The following is a 26,647-nucleotide window of genomic DNA, read 5'->3' on the forward strand; positions in this document are numbered from 1 at the left end:
GGGTTCAATTGTATTCGCACCGCCACTGAAGTCTCTTTAAACGCCAGCACACAGAGATCTTTATCTGCCTTTCCTGTGGAAACAATCACTGTCCGCTCAAAGACTTTCAAGAGTTGTAGGGCTTGAATTAGATCGGTTTCTTTGAAGGGATTAAAGTGCCAAGTCCTCTCCCACGGCTCCATATTGAGTCCCGGGGAGAAATAAAACCTCGACCCCATGTAACACTACGCAGCAGCCATATCAAGCTCTTCCCATGTGCCAGGTAACCGCTTCACCAGGTTGGCAACAGGAAGACAAGGGTCCCGCATCCAGCGCTTTTACCACGCACTGATGCATCGAGGCAAGGTTCGCCGCTGCGGCAGGACCCCGCGGCCCGGCAGCAGCTCCCGCCGGGGCGTGAGGCTGCGGACGATAGGGCTCCCCATCCGCCTGCAGGGGTGCGGAGCTCAGGGGGTCCGGCACCTCCATCCACCACACACGAACCCCTCCCAGCACCGCCGCTGAGCGATCCGCCGGGGGCTGCGCCGCGTCAACACGGGACATGGCGGCTAACGGGGAAGCACGGCGAGCCCCGGCCGACAGCGCGGCCGGCAACACGCACACAGGCACTGCCCCGCGCACCCCCGCCCGCAGCCTCGGGTGCCCCCCGCTCACTGCCACGCTCCAGCCGCGCCCCTAGAGCCGCCTCGGGGCAGGAGCGCACTTGCTGTCGGCCCTAGTCTAAGCTGCAGCTGGGGCAGCCGGAGCCGAGGGGGAGCCCCCGTGGGGAGCCCGACCCGCACCTCGGCTGCCCGGAGGAGCAATAACTCGCTAGACGAGCGGAACGGCGGCGCTCGCGCTTGCGTTGTCCCTAAACCTCCGTATCCCCAAACTTATGTCAAACCCAGAGATATGCGAGATGCCCGATTTAACCCCTACCTCAATTTTTGTTAATTAGTTTTACCTAGTAATTGCTAGATAAATACTCAGAACAATGTTTCTAAAGGAAATGAGAGGAGATAGGTAGATCAGGAGACACTGAACATCCCGAGGTATTTCCCCAGATATCTCGACGAACCAAAATGATTTGTCAAGTTGCAAAAAAGTTAGTGGAAAACTGGATAAGTTTCTATACAGCTGCCACACTACAAATGCCATAAATCTGCATCCAAGAAAGTACATTACCTAAAAATCGAGAATAAATTCTCATTTCTGGAAGAAACCAATGGGCTGAAAAATGAAGTGGTGCAGTCATAATTTTCTGTACAAATAATTAGTGTTCAAACTCGGAGCATTTCAGTCTCCTGAAATGTATTCTTAATGAAGTGATGTTCAGAGCTGTCATTAAAAATGCAGGGCTGGAAGATCAAAGTACAATATTTATTTTAGAAATTTGTTTCAGTTATCAGGAGATACAGGTATCAAGGCCAAGTGTCAATTCAGTTACACAAAGCACGATTTCCATGAGAAATGGGCTGCCGCTACGTCCTAGTGTAAAGCAAAGGGACACCAGAGCCGAGTTGCAGCGCGGGAGGAGGCGCGGGGCCGGGGGGCTGGGGGCTGCTCCCGGGGCCGCAGCCGGGCCAGGGCAGCTCGGAGAGCGGCGCTGAACAGCACAGCCCTGCGTGGGGCTCTGGCCCGCAGCCCAAGGGGCCAGTCCCCAGCGGCGGGGCTGCAGGGGCCGGAGCAGCTCTTGGGCCCGCCGGGGAGGCAGGGCAGCGCCGTGGGCAGCCCGGCGGCCCGGAGGCAGAGCCGGAGCCTGAACTGCTCCAGCCACGGGGCTGAGGCGCAGGGGGCTCCCAGAGCCCCGCTGCCTCCATGGGACCCTGCCTGCTACGGCGGGTGGCGAGACCCCTACCGCCCCCGGGGTCAGAGGGGCTCAGGCGGCACTGGGCTGCATGGCTGCTGTCGGTTTAGCACAGCACGTGTAAATCACGAGTCGCCATCACCGTTTCTTAGATAGGTGTCTTAAAAATCAGGATTTTTCAGATCCAGGTATCCCAGATTGGCTGTACCACCATGCAGGGCTCTGTGGACCTTGGTTTGAATGCAGGCAGCCTACCTGGAATAACAGCTGCTTGCATGGCAGTGGTGCCCTCCATGGTTTCTGCTGTGCCTCTGACTTCAGGGCCCCAAGTACCTCATCCTGGAGCCTACCCCACAGCCTGTCCCAGTGATGGCTCACACTGCCACAGCCAGGTCCTCTCATGACACTCACTTCTCCAAAGTCATCTGCAGTCATCTGCCTTGACCCGCCCCCCATAATCAAACTTTGATGGGCTCTGGCCACCTGCCTGTCCACAGCCTGGGGTTCCTGCATTGCTTTCCACTAAACACTGCTCTTTAGCAATTGTGACAAAGAATCAGAGACAGGATCATTTTAAAGTGAACAGCTGCATTAACATTGAGCCAAACCTCCTAGTCAAGTTGTCCATCAGAGTGGCAAAATTTAAACCTGAAAAAGCTTTAATAAGCTTGCTCCAGAAGGCAATGTCTTCACACCATCCCTAATTTTTTTCTGGTTTAAAGATGTACTAACAGAAACCACCCATCCACAACAGCAAGAAGTTTCACCAGAAGGTAAACTACCCTAGGTATATAGCTTCAGGCACATGTGGATACACTGTCAATAGTTCTGAGTTATATGCCATTAATACTATTTTTATTTACTTCAGCATATTCACATTTTTACAGTAGACAACATGACTGGCATAAGATGAGGAATAACCAGTTCACACAGTGTAATTTGAACAACAGTAAACATTAAAAAGTGCTATGGTATCGCCTGCTTTTTTTCCTGTCCTTTAGGGAAAACCACAAAATTCTAGACAAGATTGGCACATGTTAAGGCATATTTAGGATTTAAAAGCTTGCCTCAACGTTTCCCAGTGTAGGTGTAGATTTGACAAAGATTAATAGAGGATTTCCCAAACTTCTGAAAGCTGAGTTGCCCTTTATGAGAAGTAGAACAAGTTTCATGCCTCACAAAGTTTAATGCCTCACAAAACTGTTGTCAAAGTTTTAAATATCTTAATGTATTCATCTTCTGCTCCATCCTTGGCTGGCCCTTTGTGATTTTTCCTCCTGTCTTGGGGAACAATGGTGAACATTTCTGGATATACTTCCTTCCCTGGCTTCCATATTTAAAAAAAAGAATCAGACTCTTAATCATAACAATACTGAAAGTGTTATTCTTGGCTCTACTTGGAATGCCTGGGACACTTTTAGTTCAAGATGATAATTTCAAATTTTCTGGAAATGCTCTCTGCCTCTGGCATACATGGCTGCATTTTCGTCACAGCTCTAACAGCTAGAAATGGACTCCTACAAAACAGAAAGCAAGCCAAGACTCTGGTGAGCAGCTGAAAATGATCTGCTGTGTGCATCCTGCTTGTTCTCTTCTTTGGGGAAACACTAGGTAAAAAAAGCCTCTGTATTTTTGATGGAATGCATTTGGGGAAGACTGGACGGGAACTTTTAATTTTATGACTACAGATACACACAGATAATTTATTTTTTTTTACATTGCAGTTAGTATAGAATGAAAAAGTAGTTAAATTGTTATTTACTTCCTCTTAACTACAGAGAGTATATTATCTAAAAATTTGTCTCATGATAATTAGTTTTAGTTACTTAGTATACTTATTGACAAATTAAACAGCTGTCTGTGTCTATACTGTGTTAGAACTGGAAACAGCACAAAGTTTATCCAGAAAGATCATTGTTTAACCTACACATAAATACTGGATGATCACATGGCTGCCACATTGCTGTTGATTTGGCTGAGTGGATCAATCCAACACTGTAAAAATACACCTGTTATTTAACAAACTCATGCTGTAATTTTAAAACCTTTTGGTAGATAAAACAGTAAGTAGTTTCTAATGGCAGTATATTTCAATATTTCAAGAAGCACTTTTGAAATAACCCACTCTTCAAGGACTACTGAACAAGAACATATAAAAATGTCCATAATCTTTATTATAAGGGGCAAGAGCTCTACATAAACTCTTCAACAACTTCACTTTAGTTGGGGGGAAAAGCCCAGAGATATGAAGAAAAAGCCTAATAGTTGCATTTTGAGGATCAAAACACAGACACAGGTATGGTACATGACTGGCATTAAAGGTGTCTCAGGAAAGAGATATTGTCTTCACCCTATGGGAGAGAATCTGAAAACCCTCTCTGTATAATGCTTTCAAGGTAGGTTTTTCCAGTTACGCATACATATTAGTGAAAGGCAGCCTATAAACCATGACATAGGTGAGTGCCCCCAACAGGGGGAGAGTTTTTGAACAGCACCTGGAAAAATTAGATTTCTAAACTGAGGTGTTTTGTTTTAAATGCCAGTCTTATTGACTGCCACCAGAGGTTCAGGATCCCATGAAATATTGAGGAAAATTAAATTACAATTCTGAAATCACTTATCTCTCCCTAGCTGAACAGTGCTCTCATAGACCGGCAGAAAAGTCTTTTCAGGAAAGAGTGTACAGTATGTTTCTGTGTCATTTCATAAATTGATGCCTTAAGTGGAGCAGAATAATACATAAATAGTTAAATGCATAAATTACATTACCTACCCAAATATAAACTTCCCTCCTTCCAATTCTGAAAATTAAAATACCATCAATAAAATTATTTCAAACGTATTTCAAATACACAATATTTTTACTATGCTTTCCATCTTCATAGAACTACAAAAAGGTGAAGTCATTCTAACCATACTCTTACATGCCAGAGTCAGCTTCCTTCCCCTTCTTTACAAGGGGAATGACCCTTGCCATACACACAACTGCTCCAGGTTTGAAAAGAGGAGCTCCTTGCCTCAGTTCTGCACATGGATTATGAGGCTGCTCCCCACCAAACACTTGAACATCTTACCCCAGCTCAGCTGAAACTCAGGAGTATTGGCTGAGGTGTGCACCTTCTGCTGGCTGGCTGGCCATGCCAATGAGAAAGCAAACAACCCTAATCTGGGAATAAATCACCTTTCACTTCAGTCTTCAATCAGCTCCTATTGCTCAGGGCCAAACAGCTTGACCAGCTGTTTGAGAACCCAGACAAGATGAGGAGAAAGGATATTCTCCTCAAAGATAAGTGTATCAGCACGGCCATGACTCATGAACCAGTCTAATGAACCGTATAATTTTTCCCACACTTCTGGAACCTCTGAGACAGAGGGAGAAAAAAGATAAGATCTTCAAATTGTTACATTTTTGGGCTTTTCTCCCTCAGTAAATCTCATACTCCTATTTTCCTACTACATGAAGAAAACTCACATAATCTACTGGCATTGAGCAGACATAAACACATATTACACATGAAAGAAAGAAGAGTACATGGCAAAACACAGATACTGCAACAAAGTGGAAATTTATTAGTCTAAATTACCTCATTCTTATGCCTGGAAATAGGAATGAGACTATGATGCTGCAGTGCTAGCACTCCAATGCCTAAATGATACAGAAATCTGCAACTGAAAACCACTGACTGCTTCTTAGGAGGTCACACTAAACCATAAAGAACTATTTTCCGAATTTTTTGTCTTAAAAAGAAACTTGGAGAAAAATCCAAATGCCAAGTCATGCAATTTAATCTGTAATCAGGCTAACTTTATAAAATACTGCCATTCTTATCAATGCACAATGGGGCTGAAAAATAATATTCTGTCAAGATTCTTACAGAAGGCACTGGAGTAGATGCCCAGAAAAACTGAATTGGGCTCATGATTTACTAATTTTTTTCTACTTCCATTGCTACACATGCTAAGTGTACTTGGCACACGGAGTGATTCAAAAAGAAGCTGCTCTGTAGTGCCAGTGATTCTCTTTAATGAGATACAGTTATCAGTTGATTTATGAATTTCTGCTGCCTGTTCTCATTAAGGGTAAGGTAATTTGCATTCTAGAAGTAAGACTGTTTACAAGAGAACACAGTAATCAAAATCCCTCTAAATAAAGTTTTAGAAATGTACACAGTGAGGCTAGAGGTAGTTCTAGGAATGTGCATAACTTTATCCACTAAACTCTATTGCAAAGACTCAAGAGAAGGTGTTACATCTCCAGTTTTATCTAGTTTTCCAAATTAGTATAGCATTCATCTCAGGAATTTAATATGGGAAGAGACAAAATGAACTTTCTGCTTGAGCCTTCTGATACCCTGGTGACCTCCTCCTCCTGGGAGATCCTATGCTGTTAATTTAGATACCATATGCCTCACTGGTCATCAATTCAACTGCTGCTCTCTATGTTAGAGCCTTCACAGGATCTTGATCACACTGCCTAGAAAACTAATAATTTCCTCTACCTACTGTTGCTCTACCAGTCAGACAAGCTCCAGCTGATCAGTATTTTCTTATAAATACTTAGAAATAGCACAATCTAGTCTGCTTTGTTCTTTCTTTTGGTATATGCTTCTGCACTATAATTTAGACACTATTTGCAGTGCTCCAAAGTACAGCATCAACAACTGGAAGACAGCAGAGGAGGAATGTAGGAAAAACAGAGCTGCACAGACTCTGAACTAACACTGGTCAGATGTCTGAATGTAGCCCAGCATTTTGGCAGGGGTCAGAAGCAAAAGCCTAACCATCTAGGTGGAGAGAAAAGGTAACCTCCAAGCAGGCAGCACATCAGTGCTGAGACTGACTAGAGAAGCTAAGAATGAGCATGGAATTACACATGTTAATACTGGTGACACTGATTATGAGAATACCAAGATGAATGGAGCAGCTCAGCCTGAGCAATTGATTGAAGCTGTTTTCATCTCTGTGGGGTGTTCTTCAACATTTCGCTCTATGCAGCCATATACAGCCACCTCTGACATTCAACTCATACATACATTCAGCCTAGATAAGGGTGGAAACTTTGTCTCCCCTTCCCTGCTCTCTCCTGCCACCAGCCAGAAAAGAACTACACAGTTTCCCTTTCTTCTTTTTGTAAGCTGTCAACTTGCCAAGCTTACCAGTGACTGGGTATGTAAGGATATTCCAGCCAGGTGAGAGGAATATTCAGGATATTTTTCTGAGTAACAGGAGGGCAGCTGCCGAGCTGGGTGGAAACATAGAAATAGGATCAACAAGCAAAATCTTGTGACAGTCCTGTGTAAGAAGGTGGTCAAACTTCAGTGAATGTACTGGGAGGAGCTTTAGTCACTTTGAGCACATCATCTTTAAAGCATCTATCTTCACAACTCCTCTATAAAGATGTACTATGTTATTATAGCCTTTTTATCAAAGGCAACACAGGGGATCACATCCCTTGTTCTATGTCATATATTAACTCTACTGAAGAGCAGGGAGTTGGACTGATGAGCAGAGGCACACAACTTGGGACCAAATAACATCATGTTGCAACTTATTTCCCTTGCAAAATCCAAACTCTTTTCTATAGCACTCCCATCCCCCTGATTTCACATCAGTCTCTTCTGACACTTGTACACTCTCTTAGCAACTTTTGAATTATGAGCAGTTGTTAATCTTTCAGACAGAGTAAAACCCACATAAACTTGGACATGCAGAGAGGCAACAGTGGAGGCAATGAAGAGACTAACATGCAGCCTATGCAAATAAAGCTGCATGAGCCAACACACCCACTACACCTGTATTTCTACTCTTCCTGGTGGACAGTGATGAGAGCATATGATAGGTAAAAACCAGAGCCCAGCACCTTTGCTTTACAAAGACAAAATACACATTAGGTGGGCTGTACTTAACAACCAGACATGCTTCTATAACTCTAACACTGAACATACTGAGCAGAAATAACTAGGTATTTGCTTACTTTAACAGCCCATCCTTTCTCTGCTTTAGCAAACTCCTCACTACAGGGTTATATCCAAGGCACTAGTTCCACTTGCCAATCATGAAAACAACCTCTCTCAGTGGCGATGACCTCCCCTGCAGACAGATCTGCAAGCTTTGCTCCTGAAACAGCTTTGGGAATCAAGTAACGCTATCATCTGTATTTCCTTGATCTCACACGTGGGAGCAATTAGAAGAGCTAATTTTTCTCCACCTCAAGTAGACCCTTTTTCTATGCCAGTTTTCTCTCCCCCTCAGTAAGTGTTCCACCAACTTCTTCCAGTGAATCCTTGTACTACTGTATATGGTCAAACATAGTGATCCTTTGCAAACACATGAGGCACAAACTCACAACTATATTGCTGGATCAGCTAAGTTTTGGGACACTGCTTTTTGCCCTTACCATCAACTCATGTTTGGCTGGTTCCCTGTAACAGTCTTAGAGGCATTAGTTATGAGGGAAGCAGCATGTTCACATAATGGAAGTCCGCAGAGTACAAAAGGGAAATAGAAGTTTGGGCTATTTTTTGCTTTTGACCATTCAGAAGAATTTAGAGGATGTGGACAATTATTTATGTCTATCCCTTGCTCAGCACCCTTCCTTGATGTCCTAAATTCAATCCAGGTTTTGTTGTTGTCCTTTACCAATATATGCTGATATACAAAGAGGTAAATGAAGATCATAGGATATTGAAAAGAAGTTTGTATTCCTGCCTGTCAAGAGTGTATGTGTGCTGCTGGTAAACACAAATTTCCAGCTACTGATTAATTATTTTGTCAAAACCAAAACCAGTGTGATCTTAATGAAAGTACCCAGGTTTAGTCTGGCTGAGCAAACAGATTATATATTTAATTGTAATGGGCAGTAAACATCTGAGATCTTTATAAATAGAGAAACTAATAGTATCTATATTTAGATATTTGAGAGATGCAAGGGTTTTTACAAGACTGATCTGCAAAAACTGAAGTGATGTATTTTGATTGTTGAGTATTTTTCTATCTCTTGCTCTATTTAATTTGAAGGTGAAAAATATATGCAAACAATATCCACCTCTGTGCAGTTTGTCTAAAGAAGCCAATAATTTTTTGCAATGTAATGAACCTCAGTAAAAGGAGAAAAGTAAGTTATTTTTAGACTACATCATTCTCATGATGAAGAAAAGAAAGAAAACAATCTCCAGATGAAAGATTACCACTATTTTTGCTTCAACATGCTTAAAAAATGATGGAGAAATCAAAGAAAAGATATTTCCATCACACTATCTAGTAGCATATTTATAGAGAGACACCTGGAGAAATATTTGCTGATAATATATACTATACATCACTTATGATTTTTATCACCTGCTTGGTAGTCTATCTTTCTGAAGTTAAAACCAATAAATTTCTAGCATACTGAACAATTACTATTTTTGAAAATTAATAATTCCAGATTTTTTATTGTGCTGACATTTTCTGTAAACTTACAATAGAAAATACTTTTTCCAAAGCTTACAGTAAGATGTAAGATAATGATTATAAGATAATCCTTTAAAAACTTGATACTGATGAAGTACTGCAGGTCTAGAGGAAAACCATCCTCTGTTACTTTGAACCATCAAAAATTGAAGATTTTTTCCCTGATCTTTGAAAGAGGAATCAGATCTCAAGATACCAATTGCAGTATTACAGCAATTTCCCATTGTAGAAAAGGGAGGAATTTTATATCAGGAACATTTTATTTGCTTTTACTTTTGTAATTTGAATTACTAGTCCATTTGTAATTTTGTCCTAAACTATACCACTTGGCTTCTCAAGAAGCTTCTAAAGCATCTTAAAGTGGTTTTTACTACAGGTATTACATACATCTTAAGACACTTTGCAAGATGATTTACTGCCTTATTATAGTATATGATGAGAAAAATATTCAAAATTTACTAAAAGAAATTACTGAAAAATATTCAAAATTTGCCTCTACCATGAAACCTAACAGTTCACGTATTTTTTCTTCTTGTCTCATGTAGCTTCCTCTCTTTTCTTCTAAGTCTCTCTCATAGAAGTTTTCTACTGCATTGTCCCCAAGGCCATTAATTCCCTTATGAAAGACCATTAATACCTCTCTCTTCATGCCCATCCTTTGAAAGTCCTCTCCCAAGTGTCACCTAGAAATTGGATACAACAGAGATTAACACTGTGGGAAGCCACAGGGTGAAGCAAGCAAGCTCTGCCCCCTCAGAAATAACAAATCGTGTGCTCTCCATTTGGTTCCATGCAGCAGCTGGAAGAAGCAGTGAAGCTGGCACCTTATCACTGCACTGTGGCAGAGACAGTGAAGAATCCCCCTCTAATTCTTTTAACACAAAGGAAGACAGAGAGAAAAACCATGCTAATGTTTCCTGCATGCTGTAATTGAGCAGAAATGGCAAGAGAAATTTCATTAGGAAATACTGAAATTTCCCAAGAAAATATCTTATAGTCCTCAGAGTATAGTCCATAGCTCAAAAATACCTTAAAAGAAAGAAAAGTAGCCTTCAATGCAGTTGAATCAATACCTGTCATAAACACTGTATTTCCTCTGAAAGTTTGTATCACTTCTAGCCTGTCAGCAACATTTTCAAGTACTACCTATATGCACTTCTCTTATAATCAAAGGAAGGAAATACTTATATTCTCAGAACTTTATGTACAAATTAAAAAAAGAATTTTAAAAAGCAAGCTATAAACGGAACAGTGACTGGAATTTCTTTCTGAAAGCACTATATTGAGTTACTAATGAGTTTCTAATAGAGAAAACACTTTCTTACTGCTTATACCTAGTGGTTTAATAACACTTATGCTCACCTTCTTCAATTGTACTGTTGCACAGGGAGTCCAGAATGTTGTCTTTTTTGCCTCCGATTTTCTCCATAATTTGCAGATACACTCTAAAAACCACTGGGAATTTCCAGCTTAAGTGTAAAACTCATACAGATCTAGGTTCAACAAAGGTAGCCACCCCTAACAATCTCAGCAAACACAACACAGCTGACAGCTGAATGTTACCAGTGGGGCCTCAGAAGCAGGGCTTAACAATTTTGTTTAAGATCACAAGTTCTCCACCAACACTTGAGCCACAGAAGAATGCTCATTAGCTGTTATAAAAGTAAAATTGGTTGGGCTTTGTGTTTCAGGGGAGGGACTGAAAGGTACATACAAGTAGATGCACCAACACACTGGAGAGTACTATAAATTCTTAAATTTAAACAATTTGCACTCTTTTCTTCCTCTTGATAATACAAAATCATGCGTTGTTTCGGTTAAATACATTTTTTTGCTCTACGTTTAATCAGGTTCATATTTCTTTCTGTTTAGTTCCCTCTAGTTTCTTTACAGAGCATTCAGTATGATTTTTTTTTATTGTGAAAAAACCCACATTCTGTAGCTGGAGCTGTTTTGTCCCACTCTTGTTTTCTTTAATCTTTTGTTTGATGCATGGAAAGATGCTAACGTTTTTTGTACTATCTTAACTGTAGTGATCCGGGAGCAAAGCAAATGAGATTTAGTAGATATGTTTCTGTTGTCATTATTAAACCTCATATGCTTTGCTATGTAGGCAACATGTTTTATTTCTCTTAACCTGAAAGAGGTTTCTGTCTTATTGTTGCAATTTATTAAGGGCAAACAATCTAGGGCTTATAATAGGCCTGTAGGCAGAACAAAGCCCTTGTCAAATGGAAGGGTTGGCTGCTCAGCTGGGTAGCATGTAAATGTGCAAAAAGAACTGTTCTGTTCAAAGACACTAGACATGCTTTTTAAATAAAACATCTCATAAAACTGAGAGTTGCCATTTAAATGTTGTGTTGGAAATGTTAATTCAAAACAAAATAATTTCATTGAAGAAATACAGTTGCACTGAATTTTTTTTTGTAAACTCTCAAATAAAATCCCACATATCACTAAGGCTTTTATTAGAGGCTCAACATAGTATCTTCCTCAAACAGCAGTTTATTGTCATTTTATAACACTGTGTTATGCAAGTTCAGTGACTACTGTACTCACCTAGGCAGACAGTGTAAACCTAATCTTATCCAAAAGGTATTTTTCATTTTTAATATGGGAAGTCACCCTGCCTGTTTCTTTAACATAGTATAATGTCTCAAAAAGTAAGGCAGTTTCTCATTCTACAGTTCATTTAAAATTTCTCATTATGTGCCTCTTTGTAAGAGCTGAAATTAAAATGACAGATAAAGATTATAACATAATAGGCATTTTTTTAATGCACTGATCCACTTGGGCACAAGCAGTTCTTTTTTTCTCTTCTGTTGAAATGTATAATCAGGACAGTATCATCAATTAGATTTTTCACTTTAACTTTCCATAATGTTTCCAGACTTCTCTATTTGGCAAAGACAATTGGGACAGATTTCTTTATTTTTTCCTCTGGCCTAAAACTCAAAACCCCCCACTTTCCAAACTGTTACCACCGAAGAGTTTATTAAATGGCTGAAAAAGACAGCTGGTCTCACCATCTGTTAAAAATTTTCAGGGGCCAAATGAAACAGGTTACACCTTTAGCCATGCCAAGTCTTCCAATACCCCCTCCCTCTCACAGCCTGTGGAGGGCTAATCTGAATTTCACGCTCTGATTTTGCTATTGCTAATGTCTGAGCTTCTTATGTGCGCTTCTTGTAGTTGCTTATATTAGTTCTCTAGCAGTATCAAAAGCTCCCCTCTCCTTTCAACCTAGCTCATTTGCAATCAACGGAATCTTGGCTCTACAGTCTCCTTTACAATAAGATACTGTACCTTGAAGGAAACCCACAGAGAACCTAATATGTTACTTTTTAGGAGCAACAGAGAAAATCAGGAGTACATTTCTGTTGTTTTGCAGCCACTTTTCTAAAAATGCTAATGGAAGTAATTCAGATGTGCCAACAAAGACAGAATCTGCAACACACTGCAGGTGTGAGGGGGCTGAAACAAAAGGGATGCTAACCCTAATGGTATTTCTTGTCATTAACAATTCTTTGATGTTCATACTCGAGGCTCTCTTTTATCTTGCAGTTTTTCAGCCATCTTTGTTAACATGCAGTGCAACTAAACCTTTTTTTCCTTAACCTTTAAAGACATCTGCAAAATGTTTATGCTAAGTTAGTTTCCACAGCATCTATCTGTAACACACATTGAAGTAAAATGAGATAAAGCTTGCAAGGTTATTACTAAAACATCAGTAAGTTCCTATCATTAAGTGAAAGGAACAGATCAATAAAAAGAAGCTCTTAATGTTACTTTAATAAGGATGAGTTTCTTGTAAAAGGACTGGGGATTAACTTCAGTGTAACAGAAGCAGTGTTTATAATATAGCAGCTATGTTGATAAGAACCAGTTTGTTTTACTTGTACTAATTAAAAAGAATTAACAATATCTGTAAGTTCCCACATTAAAACAGCATGTCACAATACAATATATTTAAGGACATTCTGGTTTTCCAGAAGGGATTTCTCTACCACTAAGTGGGCAGTGGCATTCAGTCAAGGAGCTGTAGGTGGAGATTCTCCACATCCATCTGTCTTTCCATGACTTACAGATGGAAAAACACCGTTGTCTTTTAAAATGTTCAGCTCAGTAGGATGACGGTAAAATGAAATGAACAATCAAAGCACACAAGATGCCAATCTGAGCTACTGCACAGCACTACCAGCAAACCCAGCGTTTTACTCTCGTCCCATCGGTCATGTCCTGTTAGATCACATCCTATTTTATCACGGTCTGTTGCGTTATTGTTGTAGCATGCTGGAATGTTAAATGAGCAACCTAATCAATCAATACCAATTTCCAATTGGAACTCAGCTGTAAATCTGTACTGAGTTGAAGATGCCAGAGATTGCAAAACAAGTTACCAAAACTTACAGTTTTATGAAGCCTCACATTTTGTTTTTCTTTCAAAACTAATTTCTAACAGGTCAATTTAATCAAATAAATCAAGTCTGTGCCTGCTTTAAGTACAGCACTTACCTTTGGATTTGGATGTAAACTTCCATCAAACTAATCCTACAGAACAAGGACTGAATGTTCATTCCTGGGGTAGTAGAAATTACAAAACTAAAAGTTTCTGTTTCAAAGACTTTGCAATCTCAGTAAGAGCCATTTTGTCACAGAAGTCTTTACATAATCTCTCCAGTTGTGCAACGGTGTTATTTATTGCTTATAACAGGGAGCAGCAGCAAAACCAAAAATCACTAAATAAACCATGTCACACAATTTTGTGGAAGTACCTCCTGCCCAATCCTTTCCTTTGCTAGGGACCCCAGTGCAGCCTTTCCATATCCCCATTTCTCAGCTGTACTCCAGAACCCAGCTTTCTGAGGGTCACTATCCACCAGAACCTCAAGATTCTGCTACCCCTGTCCTGGCCTCAACCACCTCCACCAGTGCATTAGACAGTATGGGATCCCCAGTTCTACTATTCCAGTTTTAGACATGTCTTTGTCAGAGACTTGTCACGATCAGTAGCACAACAATTTTTGGATACACTTGTGACAGGCCGGCCTGCCTCCCAGCACTGAACTCCAGCCCAATGGATGACATCCAGTCTTTATTGTGGTGATAGAGATTGAGATGAGATTTTCACTAGTACTGGCTTAGAAATTGAGGCTTGGATCTTTTGCAGAAAAAAGCACCCACGTTGATCTATCTACTTGCCATCTCCATTTGCCAACTATATTATAAAATCCTAGTTAGGTTACTGAAAAATATCTCTCTGCAATTTAAGTAAAAAATAAGCCTGCCAAACAAAAGCAAGGAAATTACCTATTACTGGCCTGATCAATAATATGTAATCTGGTTTCTGGAAACATTAGCCCAAGATATGCTTTTCACTTACCTGCTTCTATGTCCTTTAGCATCACAGCATAAGTACTACAATAAACAGTTCCATGATTACAAAATGTATGTATTTACTGTTCTGGCTGACCTTGGATTTATAGACATAATAAAATAATATCCAATAACTCTTGACAAATCTATTAAGATGAGTTAGGCCCAGTCTGTGTATTTAAAGACACAGGCTCTATTATTATGAATTGTCAGCGTTCTCCTTTATCTGTTCCAGTGCCCATCACAAATGAGACACAAAGCCTCTCACTGAGTTCTGTAATCTTTAGCTCTGACCCAGCTCTGTTCCCTGGCCTTTGGTTTTCACAGCATCCTGTGCTAGTTTTGTCAGTTTGGGAGAACTGCTTTGTTGTCAAGCAGAAACAGTTTCTGTTAAGAATGCATTCTGCTACAACTCCTCCTAGGGTGAGTACTGTTAAAGACAAGGTGTGTTATCAAAACGTATTTTTAGTGTTAACAACAAAACTGACATTACTTCTCACATTTTGTTGTCAGAGTTAAAAGCAAGATGGGTAAGTTTAGTATGTGCCACGTCTCATGCATATATTGGTACTAAAACCATTTACCCACTTCTCATAGGAGGATCCTTTTGTGCCATATGGCTTGATTTTCAATTACATGCACTATATTTATCTGGTTAACCTGAAGACATTTAAAAATGCCAGAGTTTGGCTGTTTCTCCAAATTCCCTTTCTGTTTTGAGGCAATGAAAAAAGGAATGAGAAGTAAGAGTATGGTAGACTTGAGTTATTTATCTCATTGCTAACTATTTTACAACAAAAAAGCAATATTCCTTTATAATTGCAAATCTTAGAACAGAAGGGTATAAACATTCAATTATAATTTTTTTAAAGATGAAATTTTAAAATTGGGACTTAAATCCCATTTTAATATCAATTTTTATATGGTGTAAATCAGATAGTAGCATCCAGTTTCACATAATTTATAGCTACATTTTATAAGCCTCTAAGTAACAAGTCCTTGGATAGTCTGATAGGGGCCACTTAAAAGACCTTCAGTGCACAAAAGACCTTTCCACAACTCTTAAAGTGTATGGGTGAGGGAGGTCAGGTTAAGGGCAAATTTAAGATGGTTGCAATTTACTCCCATTCTAAGGTCCCTTTATGTTACTAAAGTGATGTAAATGTTTAAGTCAGAAGCACATTTAAAATTACCAAATGAAAGGGGCTAATCTCCAAAAGCTCCCTGCCCGATTTTTTTTTTGGCACAGAGACAAGTTTTTCAGCTGCCATAACTGAAAGGCAGAAATTGTCCTTAGCAAGAACCAGTTTCTAGTGCCATTAAGGTCTACAGAAGAAATCTACTAAAATCCCTTGTTGAGCTTCATCCTTTTCTCTCCCATCTGCTGAAAACTGTTTTAATATATTACACACTGTCTAAGAAATTTTCTTCTTCCTAACAGGATTTAAACTCTTTACTTTTATAAAATATTAAGAACAGGATATGTTATGAACTATTAAGCAAAATACATTAATATTTCAGGATAATATACATGAAAGGAAATAAATCAGAACAATGCTTCAATGTTGTGAAAGCCAAATAAGAAAATCCAAGCAATTCTTGTTGATACGCTTCCACTGACCAGGATCACCACACTGAGATACCTCCTGTTTCACGCACAAATCAATCAACCCAAACACACACTTCTATCAATATGATAACAGAAATTCAACTCCTTTGGTCAGTCTGAGTGTGACTGTCTGGCTCTACAGCAAGGCTTTTAACAATCAAAAGGTATACATGTGTCCTAAAATCAGGATGAGAGAAGACCACCTCACAGGGTCACCTGCTGAGGATGATGCACAAAAAATAAGGATAGGGGGTAAATCCTTTCTTAGGAAAGAATAAAATACACAGACTGACTTCATGCACAGTGTTTAGCTAAGAAGCAACAAGAATGAACACATTCTATTCAACAGCAGCTTTTAGGTAGTAAATTCAGTATTAAAGTATTAGTGACATTAACTAATATGAAAAAGTACAGCAGATGTAGATAGTGGCACTGTAGCCAACAAGGAAAATACTGTATTCTACCCTTTCTATGCAATTAAAGACTGCTGAAAAACTCTCTGAAGTCCATTTCTGATGGCTAAGATTGATACAAGCTTAACAATTGGAAGAGAAGAAAGGAAGAAACCTAAGGGATGTATTTGGAGAGTTTTTGCATTTTGCCTGTACTTTAATGTTCTGATACTGCTCTTGTTAACTCGAGCCCCCATTCAGCAAAGCACTTAATCACATGCCAAAATTTCATTGATTTCAATAGAACTTCAGCTTTGGATTAAGTGCTCCACTGAACTATATATTATTTTTCACTTTACCTTACTTCTTTCTGAACTTAACTACTCAAAATAATGTATTACTCAGTGTAAGGTAAACTGCTGGTTTTAGGCAGGTGACATAGTATCTGGAAACATCACTGTCATTCAATTAAAACAACTGATAAACACTTAACTATGCATAATGATGTGAACTGCAGTCATAATAAAGCTCTATTTTCCCTAATAGTTTTCAAAAAAGAAGGATGGAACAAGAATGCATCAATATTGCTAGAACTCTCGGTGATCTTTAAAGTACACCTACCTAGATGTACATCAGAGGAGAATGAGAAGTGAACTGAATGACTTCAGTGTCGGTCAGGACTAGAACTTCCACCTTCAGCCCTCTCTCATATTTTGGGTGAAGAATGACTGAAGAATTATTCTTCCTGGACTCCTTTGCTCATCCTCATCTACCCTGCCTAACTTAATTTCTGTGTTTGTTAGGAGAAACAAAGCTTTTGTGGAACTATCTATTTCATTAGCTTCTCTTCCCTATTCTAGCTTAGGGATATTGTGACTGCACTTGGCTCTCATTTCTCATGCTACCTTTCCTTGTCCTGTAGTCAATATGATGATGTCAGTAAATATTGATAGTAAGAAATGATGTAGCTTAAGGAACAGGTGTGAGGTGCATCTCCAATAGGAAGATCTATTAGCACAGATCAGGGTAAACTCACTGCAGCAGAGATAAAAACAAGGATCATAACCAGGTCTGTAAAATACATGGTCAGATTTAATCAGTATTGTTTGTTAAAAAAGAAAAAAATTAATAATTTTGAGCAAATGTGTAAGGCGGTAAATGTGAACATTTTATTTCCAAAAGGTTTTGACAAGAGTATGTCTGGAAAAGAAGCAAAGAATGGTCACAGGTCAAAATGGTGTTTCTGCACCAGAAATAAAAGAGTAAGGTGAAATAGTTGGCTTCTGCCATGGAAACAGTAACTGTCAAAGAATCTCAGTTTTCTGTAGAAAGTCACATACTGTTATCATTAAGGATTTTCAAAGAAAGTGAAAAGCAAGTAGAAAAATTTGCAGGTGACTTTTTCCCCTTTGCTACATACAAGAGGGCTGTGGAAATGTAGGAGTGATTGGAGCCCAGACATATAGCTTAAGGAATAAATTAAATATTTGCAGGGATAACAAGAATAGCAGGTCATAATGATGGTTTCAGTCACAAGGACTACATGAAGCAGTGTGTGAAACATTAGCTTTAAAACTGTTTTACTTCTTATATTTGAAATAATTCCTAGAGTTAGACTTATGGTAAACAAATGCTTTAGAAGAAAACTATTTGCAAGGTAAACTGAGACACAACTATATTTTAAATTATTTTACTCTGTACATTTTTCTAGTGTTAAGAGCCATACACAGCAGAGAAAGTTATAAAGGACAATGTTTAATATCAGTCAAATGAAATACAAAACATTTTCACTATGACCCCAAATTAAAATTTTTAGTACAGTGTTCTTTTAATCTAGTTCAGTTCCTTCATCTTACTTTTCACACAGCTCTACCAGCAGCTGTGCCAGCACAACAGAAGGGATGGCACAGGGTGGGAACAGTAGCCAGGGGAGGGGGAGGCAGGAAAGAAGGGGTTAGAATTGGATAAATTAACCTTGCTGCTAAATAAGTATGTCCATTATCGACATCAACACATACAGGTACTGTTGCTTTCCTTTACTGCAATTGCTTATAGAAATACAGCTAAATGTGACAGTGTACACCTGCAAACCCAGGTCTAAACAGTGAACTAAAGTAGCTAGCTAACATGATATTTTTAATACATTACATGAACACACATAAACAAAGTTAACTGGAAGAGCTTATCAGCAGGGAAATACTCTTACCAGTATTAGTCAATAGAATGAGTGAGGTTCAGCTTTGTGCAAAAGACACATCTCTTGTAGGAGGAGATGGAGAGCTGAGAAAACTGTCATCTTCAGGGGTAGATTCAACAGCTGACAATGATTCATAATACTCATCCTCTCCATCCAGCACTTTGATTTGGCTTGAAAATAAACAAACAACACTCCTTAAGTTAAACACTGTCAATATCTTAAGAAATAAAAACTACTCTGTGGATGTAAAAAGGAAAAGCCCTACTATAAAAATGGAAAAAAAAAAAAAGATGGGATCATTTGATGAGAAAGACACAGCTTTTATACATATTCCAACTGCTATTATATTTTATATTCTGAATGGTTCTGAGGATCAGGGAAATACAATATCATCTTACAGTTTGGGAGTATAGAATGATAGAACATCTACTTGCACCAAATGGGCATTTAATTTAAGCAATGTGGATTTTTGTCTGTGTATGTTCCACAAGTAGGATATGATTTTGGTATCATATTTCAGATGATGGTTTGCTATGAATATGAGCCAAGGACTACAGCATCAAATTTTGGGAAAAGCCCTACTGACAGCAAGGAGCTTTCATTTTTCTGTGATGTATGATGAGCACTGCAGTCTGATGTTAATGTTCTTATTCCCAGAATACAAACTTTTTTAAACTAGGGGAGGGAGAGAAAATAAACTAAATCTTGCAAAATCTTGCAAAAATTAGGACTTTGAGCTTGACTCAAAGACATCTTGTTCATACAGTTACAATCAGAAGATAAATAAAAACCAAAGGAAAAAAACACAGAAGGTTCTGGTAAATTTCTGGACTAAATGTGTCTGTAAGCATCCATCAGTTCTCTCTGATCCGCGTGATCAGGCAAGTGAATATTTTGGCAATTGTAGAGGAGCCAGCCTAGTTTATTCTACCTGTACCAGGAGGTAACTGCTCATGTAGCAATGAGAACTGACTGAGTTAGAGAGAAGCAGCAACTCCCTTTTGTGCAGCGGCCTCTGTCAGCCCCTCACATGTGCATCCCAGGAAGACAAGAGGCCAGTGGGAGTGTGCTGCTGTGGGGCTGGCAGGGCTTCTGGCACTGCTCTAGGCCACAGCCCGTCAGTTCCAACACCCTTCAGCTGGCACCTTCCACGTGTGGGAAACACACTTCAAAATATGAACAATGCTCTTTTTTTGGTAATAACAGCACACAGAGAGAGCTGGGGAGCATATTTTGTAAGAATCAGATCTAGTGTCTGCAGACAGCAGTACATGCAAGTTTTACATTTGCCTCTGCAGAAAATGTCCAATGTCAATGCACAGAAATATGTTAATTGTTTATTTTTAGAAACCTCTCTAGAAAGTTTTGCATATTCTGTAATATCACAAAGGACTTCTTCTGTTTACAGTTGCTTAGAACTAAGAAGATAGATATTTACCCAAGTTTTCTTGGCTTCCTCTTGCTCCCTTGATATTCTAGAGTTCCCTGTGGAGAGGGCCAAGAACATACAGTCAAAGCAAAGCAGCAAGTCGTTAATTTTTAATTCAAAGTGATTTTGTGTTGAATGCAAGCAGATGCTGATAATATCAGAAGTCACAGCATAATTTTTTTGATCAAAGGGCTCAAGTGAGCCTGATGAAGCATGCATCTTGCTCGTCTTTGATAAACCACATCAATTATTCACCGTGAAGGCAGACATCCTGACATGAAAGCAACAGATAAAGAGCATAAGCACATGTTCAAGACGAGAGCAGAAGAACGTGGGGGTGGGGCTGGAGGGGCTGAAACAGGTATTAATAACAGAATTATTAACTGGAAACAAAGCCAGTAAAACAGCTTTATTGCCACTTTGAACTCACATTTAACTGGTTATAGTACATGTTATCCTCAGGGCTATTCAGCATTTTGGGCTGCTGACATCGTCGACGAGGTGTTCTCAGCTTCTGTTCAAGACAGTTTTCTGAACCTAGAGTAAGATAACACAATTTAGTTTTAAGCTGTGCCAGGTGCTGTGAACGTCTTAGCACATTTTAGTCCGTAAACAGTCTTTTCTTCTGTCCTATTTGGTCCTGGATTTATTAGCAAGTCTGTTCTATTCAAAGTAAGCAAACAGAAACTTGGGAATCTTTGTTTTCTCTTTTGAAACTTAGCTCAAGTGCAAGTTTTGATGCAGAACTTAATTTTCACTTTTTAACACTTTTTATTCTTCCGTATATCTATATCACACAGCTCCTTATTCCTTTCACACTTTTTCTTAATATCTTCTGTTATCTAAGCAGGAAATGAGGTATATTGTGACTAGCTAGGAACGTATCATTCAGCAGCAACAAAATAGATTTTCTACAGTAGACAGTAATAAAGTCTCTTGATTGATGAGACCTGGTCTATTATCATCATTTCCTTTATATAAAAAGGCTACCTTCTTCACATGGCTCTCTGTTTAATCAGATTAAAAGAATCAGTTTGGAATTACGCTTTCTTCATATAATTTGTGATGTGCTGTAAGTTGCTTAAAGTCATCTGGAAAGCAGAATTTAAAGATGAAGTATTTCAGAAGGGTTTCTGAAAAGAACTAACAACTTGCTAAGTTTTGGATTTTTTTAGTGGTTGTTTTGTTTTGTTTTTTTGGAGGGGGTGTGGTTTTTTTTTTTTTTATGTTTTTTTTTTTTTAGAATTCTAGAGAAAAGACATTATGGTGTGCTATATTCTATTTTACCAGGTATTTTCCATGGTACATACTTTGGATTACAGGGTAACTATTTTCATTAAGTTAGTAAGTTACCACAAGATACTGTGGGAGTAAAGAAAGATGATTATCCCCATGCATTTGACTTTTCTCATATCTCCCTGTTAAAAATTATTTAAGTGACAGTATGAATAAAAACAGTTTGGCAGCACTGAAGGAAAAATATACATCTTATACATTTGCATTCCATACCACAAAAGGAACCTGCTCCTATACAAAAGATCAGCACAAAGATCAAGTAGCATGAATTCCTTTAAATACTTCAAAACTGAAGTTAATATGGCTTTTGCAGATGCAGGGCTCTAGTCTCACAAATCTATTGACAAAATCTGGCCTTAAGGAGCAGGTAACATTACAGAGGTTTATTATGCACTCAGGCTTATAGTCTGTACCTGCAATCTGAACGAGGTAGAGGAGATGTTTGAACTTTGGCCTTTTCAGCCAGAGGACTGACTGTTCTTAGACATTTTCTCTCTTTCACTTTCTTCTGCTCAACAATATAATTTAAAAAATATTCATTTCCTCTCAGTGTGCAACTGCAATGTCTGCGTGGGAGAGGAGCATTTGTTCCATTCCATCACAGCACCTGGGAGGGATGGTGGCTTAAATGACCACCAGAGGTGGGTCTAAAATTCAAACTCAATTTTATAGAGAAAGAGTGTATTTATCCACTAATAAAAAAAAACTTCAAAATAATACACTCATGCTGCTTGCTAATTTAATACCTAATGCTTCAGTACTTTATACTTTCAAAGCTAAGTAAACCTTTATTTTTTTGCTAAAGAGATTGTGATGGCTGAGCCAGAACCTTTGCTACTTGCCTATATTGTATACAGACAGACAAGGCAGAAACTGAGGAAATTGGGTGCCCAAATAATATCTGTTTTTTTGAAAGTTTTTTTCACTATGATTCAGATAGGATATAAATGCAATTTTGTTCTCTCTGAAGTCTGAAAATGTTGCAGAAGACCTGTCATAACTACATTCTAGCCTCTCTCTGCTTTGAAAGTTACTCAAATTGACCTTAGAGCTTCCTCCTTCAGGACAGCAGGGTCTGCAATTTTTGCAAGCAATATTTTCAGTCACAAAGCTAGCTGAGTTTTTTTCTTACAGCAATATAGTTTTTGAATACCTCTCTATGAATTTTTTTATTCTAGAAAGAGGCTGGTATGAACTCAGGTACTCACTGTTCTGCATAATTTCACACACCTCTCTGCAGCTTGTCAGAAGTAAAAACACAGCACAAAAATATTTAGAAATTTTTAAACATTAAAATAATGTGATGGAGTAGTTTTCTTTTCCCTTTCCCCTAAGTGCTCTTGAGGCCTTTGCATGTTTCCTTTTTCAAAGCACACACATATATAGGCTGGATTTTTAATGTCTTTCATTCATTAGGATTCTGAGTCACTAATATTTTGCTCTACCTTTTTATCCTGACACTTAATTATTTCTGTGTATCCTACGGGTGGTCTGCAGCTTGTGTTCTCCAAAGGAAATACCCTTTCAGTGGGCCCATTTGTCTTAGTTGCACACTACATGAACAGTACAAAATCTGGTAACATTTATCATAAACTACCATAGCTGGAGAAAATGGTATTAACATGTGCTCAACACTCAGCAGTTGAATAGGCATTTTAAATGCTGTTCTAAAATATTTTGCTTTGATGACAAACTTAAAGCCACCAATAAGAAAAAAGTCACTTGTAATTTAATAGAAATATTAGCAGCACCACCATCATTAACAAGGTATTATCTATACTGCACAGAAATTGTGCCATGTCCCTCTGGCATGTCCAGGCTCTTTAGTTTGCTACAAATTTAAAAACCAGATGAGAGGGTGAGCACATGCACTTTCTTCGGGTTGTCCTTTACCACCACTTTTTAAGAAAGAGATGTGACCTCCTTTTGTTTGGAAGAAAAACTTCTCTTGAATCTCTGAGCACAGAAATTCTTATTTGTTAAATTACTTACTGCAGTGCGGAAATAACAGGCAAAATGCTCTCTGCCAAGTGCACTATGTCAGCTGATCTAAGTGCAGGGTAGCTGAGCTTCTGGGCATCCCCCTCTCACTTGGGCTCAGAGAGGCTGACACCTGGGTGAGCAGCCTCATGGATGCTTCCCTAAAGACACCACAAAACTGATGTGGCTTACAGGGAAGGGAAATACAAACTGGCTACTGGATCAATCTGTTGGAGTAGAAGGTAAAGAAAGTAAAGAAACTGATGGTGTTTCTGTTTAGTCCTCTATTACCACTGTTGGTTATCCTTTTAATTTCTTTGATACATAAGAGCCCAAGCCAAAAAAAACAGGACTTGCAGAGCTCAGACAGATTAAAAAGAGATATTTTTTCAAGTAAATGTGAAGCCAAACACTCGAGATACATTTTCATAAACTGGGAATTATATAGTTGGAAAGCAGTGTCTCCAGGAGAGACTTGGGAGCTACAGATATTCAGCTGAATATGAAATGGACTGGGTGCAAAGAAAGGAAGACTACTCAACAGAAACAGAAAAACAGTCTTATTGTTGTGTACAGAATTATTTTAAGGTGAATGCAATAAAGAGCAGAATGTTTTGAGAACAGGAACAACTTGAACTCTGAAAAATCTGCCACATGGCGAGAAATACAAGATTGTTCTACTTCATTCTTTTCAAAGGAAGGTGAAGAGGTGATCTGAAGCAAAAGTGTAAACCTCTATATAGAAGGTGGAGTGTTTTTCAAATTCAAAAACAAAAGTCCAGACTAACTAATGGTCAGAAGCAGAATAAAATTTTAGACCAGAACTACAGCACATACTGAAAGCAATCAACTAGTTGAAAAAATATTTAGCAGTATGATGGAAACTCAGGCTGAGACTACAAACTTTTAGAAAGGCATGTTTTGACTTAAGCAAAACCTATTGAAGATGTGATAGAGATCACATCCATTTTAACAAAAATTAATTTCTCTAATGTGATTTTTATCAGAAGGCTCAGTCTGCAGAAGATCTGTATTCATCTTTTAAATTCTGGGATTAGTTTCTGAATTTCCACATGATTCTTCTTCTTTGTTTTCTTAAGAAAAAAAAATGGAATGGAAATACTTTTCTTCAGGTAGCCATCATATCCATTATACTGACATTTTTAATGATATCTGTTAGTTTGGAGATGATTAGCACATTTATTTTATCTTATTTAGAAGATTTTTCTGTTTAAAAACCCATCCTTTCCATAAGCTGCAAAGGACTCTTTCAGAAACACACAAACTGCCAAGCAGTAAGTTTTAACAAAAGACTTCAAACTGCTCTTTAGCACTGACACATGGACTTCGTCATCTAGGATTTGGGCCCTGACCAATACTTTCAAAACAGTAGAGTCAAAAATGTATTTTTCTAATGACTTCCCATGGAGCAGTTGACTTCACTTCACTGATATTCAGTGAAGATCTCATCTTGGGTGTCCTTATTGTCCTGATTATCTTAGTATTGAAAGCATGAGTACCAAGCAGCCATGTCAGAAGAACAGATTTTGCTTGCTGAAATGAAGTTAGGGTCTCCATAAACTCCTAATGACTAAACTCTTGCTTCAAAAACCTCTTGGTGCTGATAATCTTGCCAAACCTTGCTAATTTTTCCTATATGGAGAATTCTGCGCAGAAATGGTGAGGAAGCAGCTTAACTGCATTTGGAATTTGAAAAATAAGGTTAGGTGAATCAGATTGTTTTAAGGGTGGTGCAGCACACCTAGGGCTCTAAACACTGTTTGACATCTTACTTTTTTTGCAAGGAATGCACACAAGAGGTCTTTGCCAATGTGTCAGTGCCCTGAAGAGGCTTTGCTGCCAATTCCCTTGCTGAAGGGACTTCATCCTCAACAACACATACTGAAGAGTAGAGCTGAGTACACTCATTTTCCTTCTGAAGCCATTTACCCAGGCAAGTTTGGGAGGGGTTAGTCTTACCTCCTTTTCTGCTACAGGTGAACACAAACCTGGTAATCACAGGAAGGATAGTTTTTCCCTAATTACTCACAAAAGGAGATTTAGAGTATGAGAAGGGGCAGTTTGTCAAAGGAAAGGTAATGGGGCCATTTAAGGAATCATATATATGATTAACAGAGTAAGCAAATAAAGTAGAGAAATCACTATGACAAGAAAAATAGTAAGCATGTAGCTGATTTCCAATCTATAATATCAGATGAAACATGAAAGTGCAACCCTTAATTATAAGCAAATATTAGCACAGACTCATGGGATCTCATCATAACATCTCAAGGTCTACATTCATGAAAATTTAAGCAATGTTTAAAATCATGTTAATTTGTTCTTTGTTTGTTTCTTTTCCTGCCAGTCTAATTTATTCCAAAAGACTTTGGTTCTCAAGCCTGGATATATTGATCATGCCTATGTAAAGCATTGTTATAGCCTGGGGAGAAGACTTTTGTGAAAAAACTTGTCTTTGTTCTCCTTTGATAATTTATATGTATTTTGATGTTTTCAAGTTTCCAGTTTTCAATCATTTTTCAAGGCAGCAAGTTAACTTCACTTTTCCTCTTGAAGTCTTAGGCAAATGCAGAAATGACCTCACAGACAATGATAATATTCATCCTCCTCCTGGACTGGATGCTAGTGGATAATTATGTGCAGCATGCTGACTTCAAGGAACAGCTACATTTTCTTGTGTGCTATGCAAGTCTGTTCAAGGAGAGAACTCAAGGGGCTAATGATTCTGGTCCCACTCATATCAGTGTTAAATGGGACTGACGGAACATCACTTACGCAGTAAAAACTGCTGCAAATTAACTAGACTTCATAATTTTCATTATTTCAGCCTTGTTTTTAAAAAGTGATTTACAAAGGGCACACAATGCTATTTGGCTATGAGTGTTCATACAAATGTATTTTCCTTCTTGTCCATTGCCATGATTCTCCACCATCTGCACAAATGTTTATCATACCTTCAGTGTAAAACAGGAGTAAAATGAAAAATGTGCCTGGGCAGCAGAGTGAATACTCAAACAGTTAGTCCTCACTGAGCTCCTGCTGTGTCTGCCTGCCATACTCAATCCTGCTAGTGCAGAACTATCCTGCATATCCCTGTACTGAGCTGCAG

At 38.8% G+C, this 26,647-nt stretch overlaps 1 protein-coding gene across 1 annotated transcript in view; it reads right to left on the reverse strand.

The window, feature by feature from the left end:
• Nucleotides 1-19: 19 nt before the first annotated feature.
• Nucleotides 20-26,647, reverse strand: part of MYO3B (myosin IIIB) — a 212,183-nt gene continuing 185,555 nt past the window's right edge. The window contains exons 35-38 of the mRNA XM_064718250.1: nucleotides 20,672-20,778; nucleotides 20,251-20,297; nucleotides 18,822-18,982; nucleotides 20-73 (exon numbers count right to left, since the gene is read on the reverse strand). Coding sequence (XP_064574320.1) covers nucleotides 18,850-18,982; nucleotides 20,251-20,297; nucleotides 20,672-20,778 — 287 coding nt within the window. The 3' untranslated portion in view covers nucleotides 20-73; nucleotides 18,822-18,849. The remainder of the gene's footprint in view (nucleotides 74-18,821; nucleotides 18,983-20,250; nucleotides 20,298-20,671; nucleotides 20,779-26,647) is intronic.

The sequence above is a fragment of the Zonotrichia leucophrys genome, chromosome 7 (genome assembly GCF_028769735.1).
Source record: "Zonotrichia leucophrys gambelii isolate GWCS_2022_RI chromosome 7, RI_Zleu_2.0, whole genome shotgun sequence".
Taxonomy (NCBI): domain Eukaryota; kingdom Metazoa; phylum Chordata; class Aves; order Passeriformes; family Passerellidae; genus Zonotrichia; species Zonotrichia leucophrys.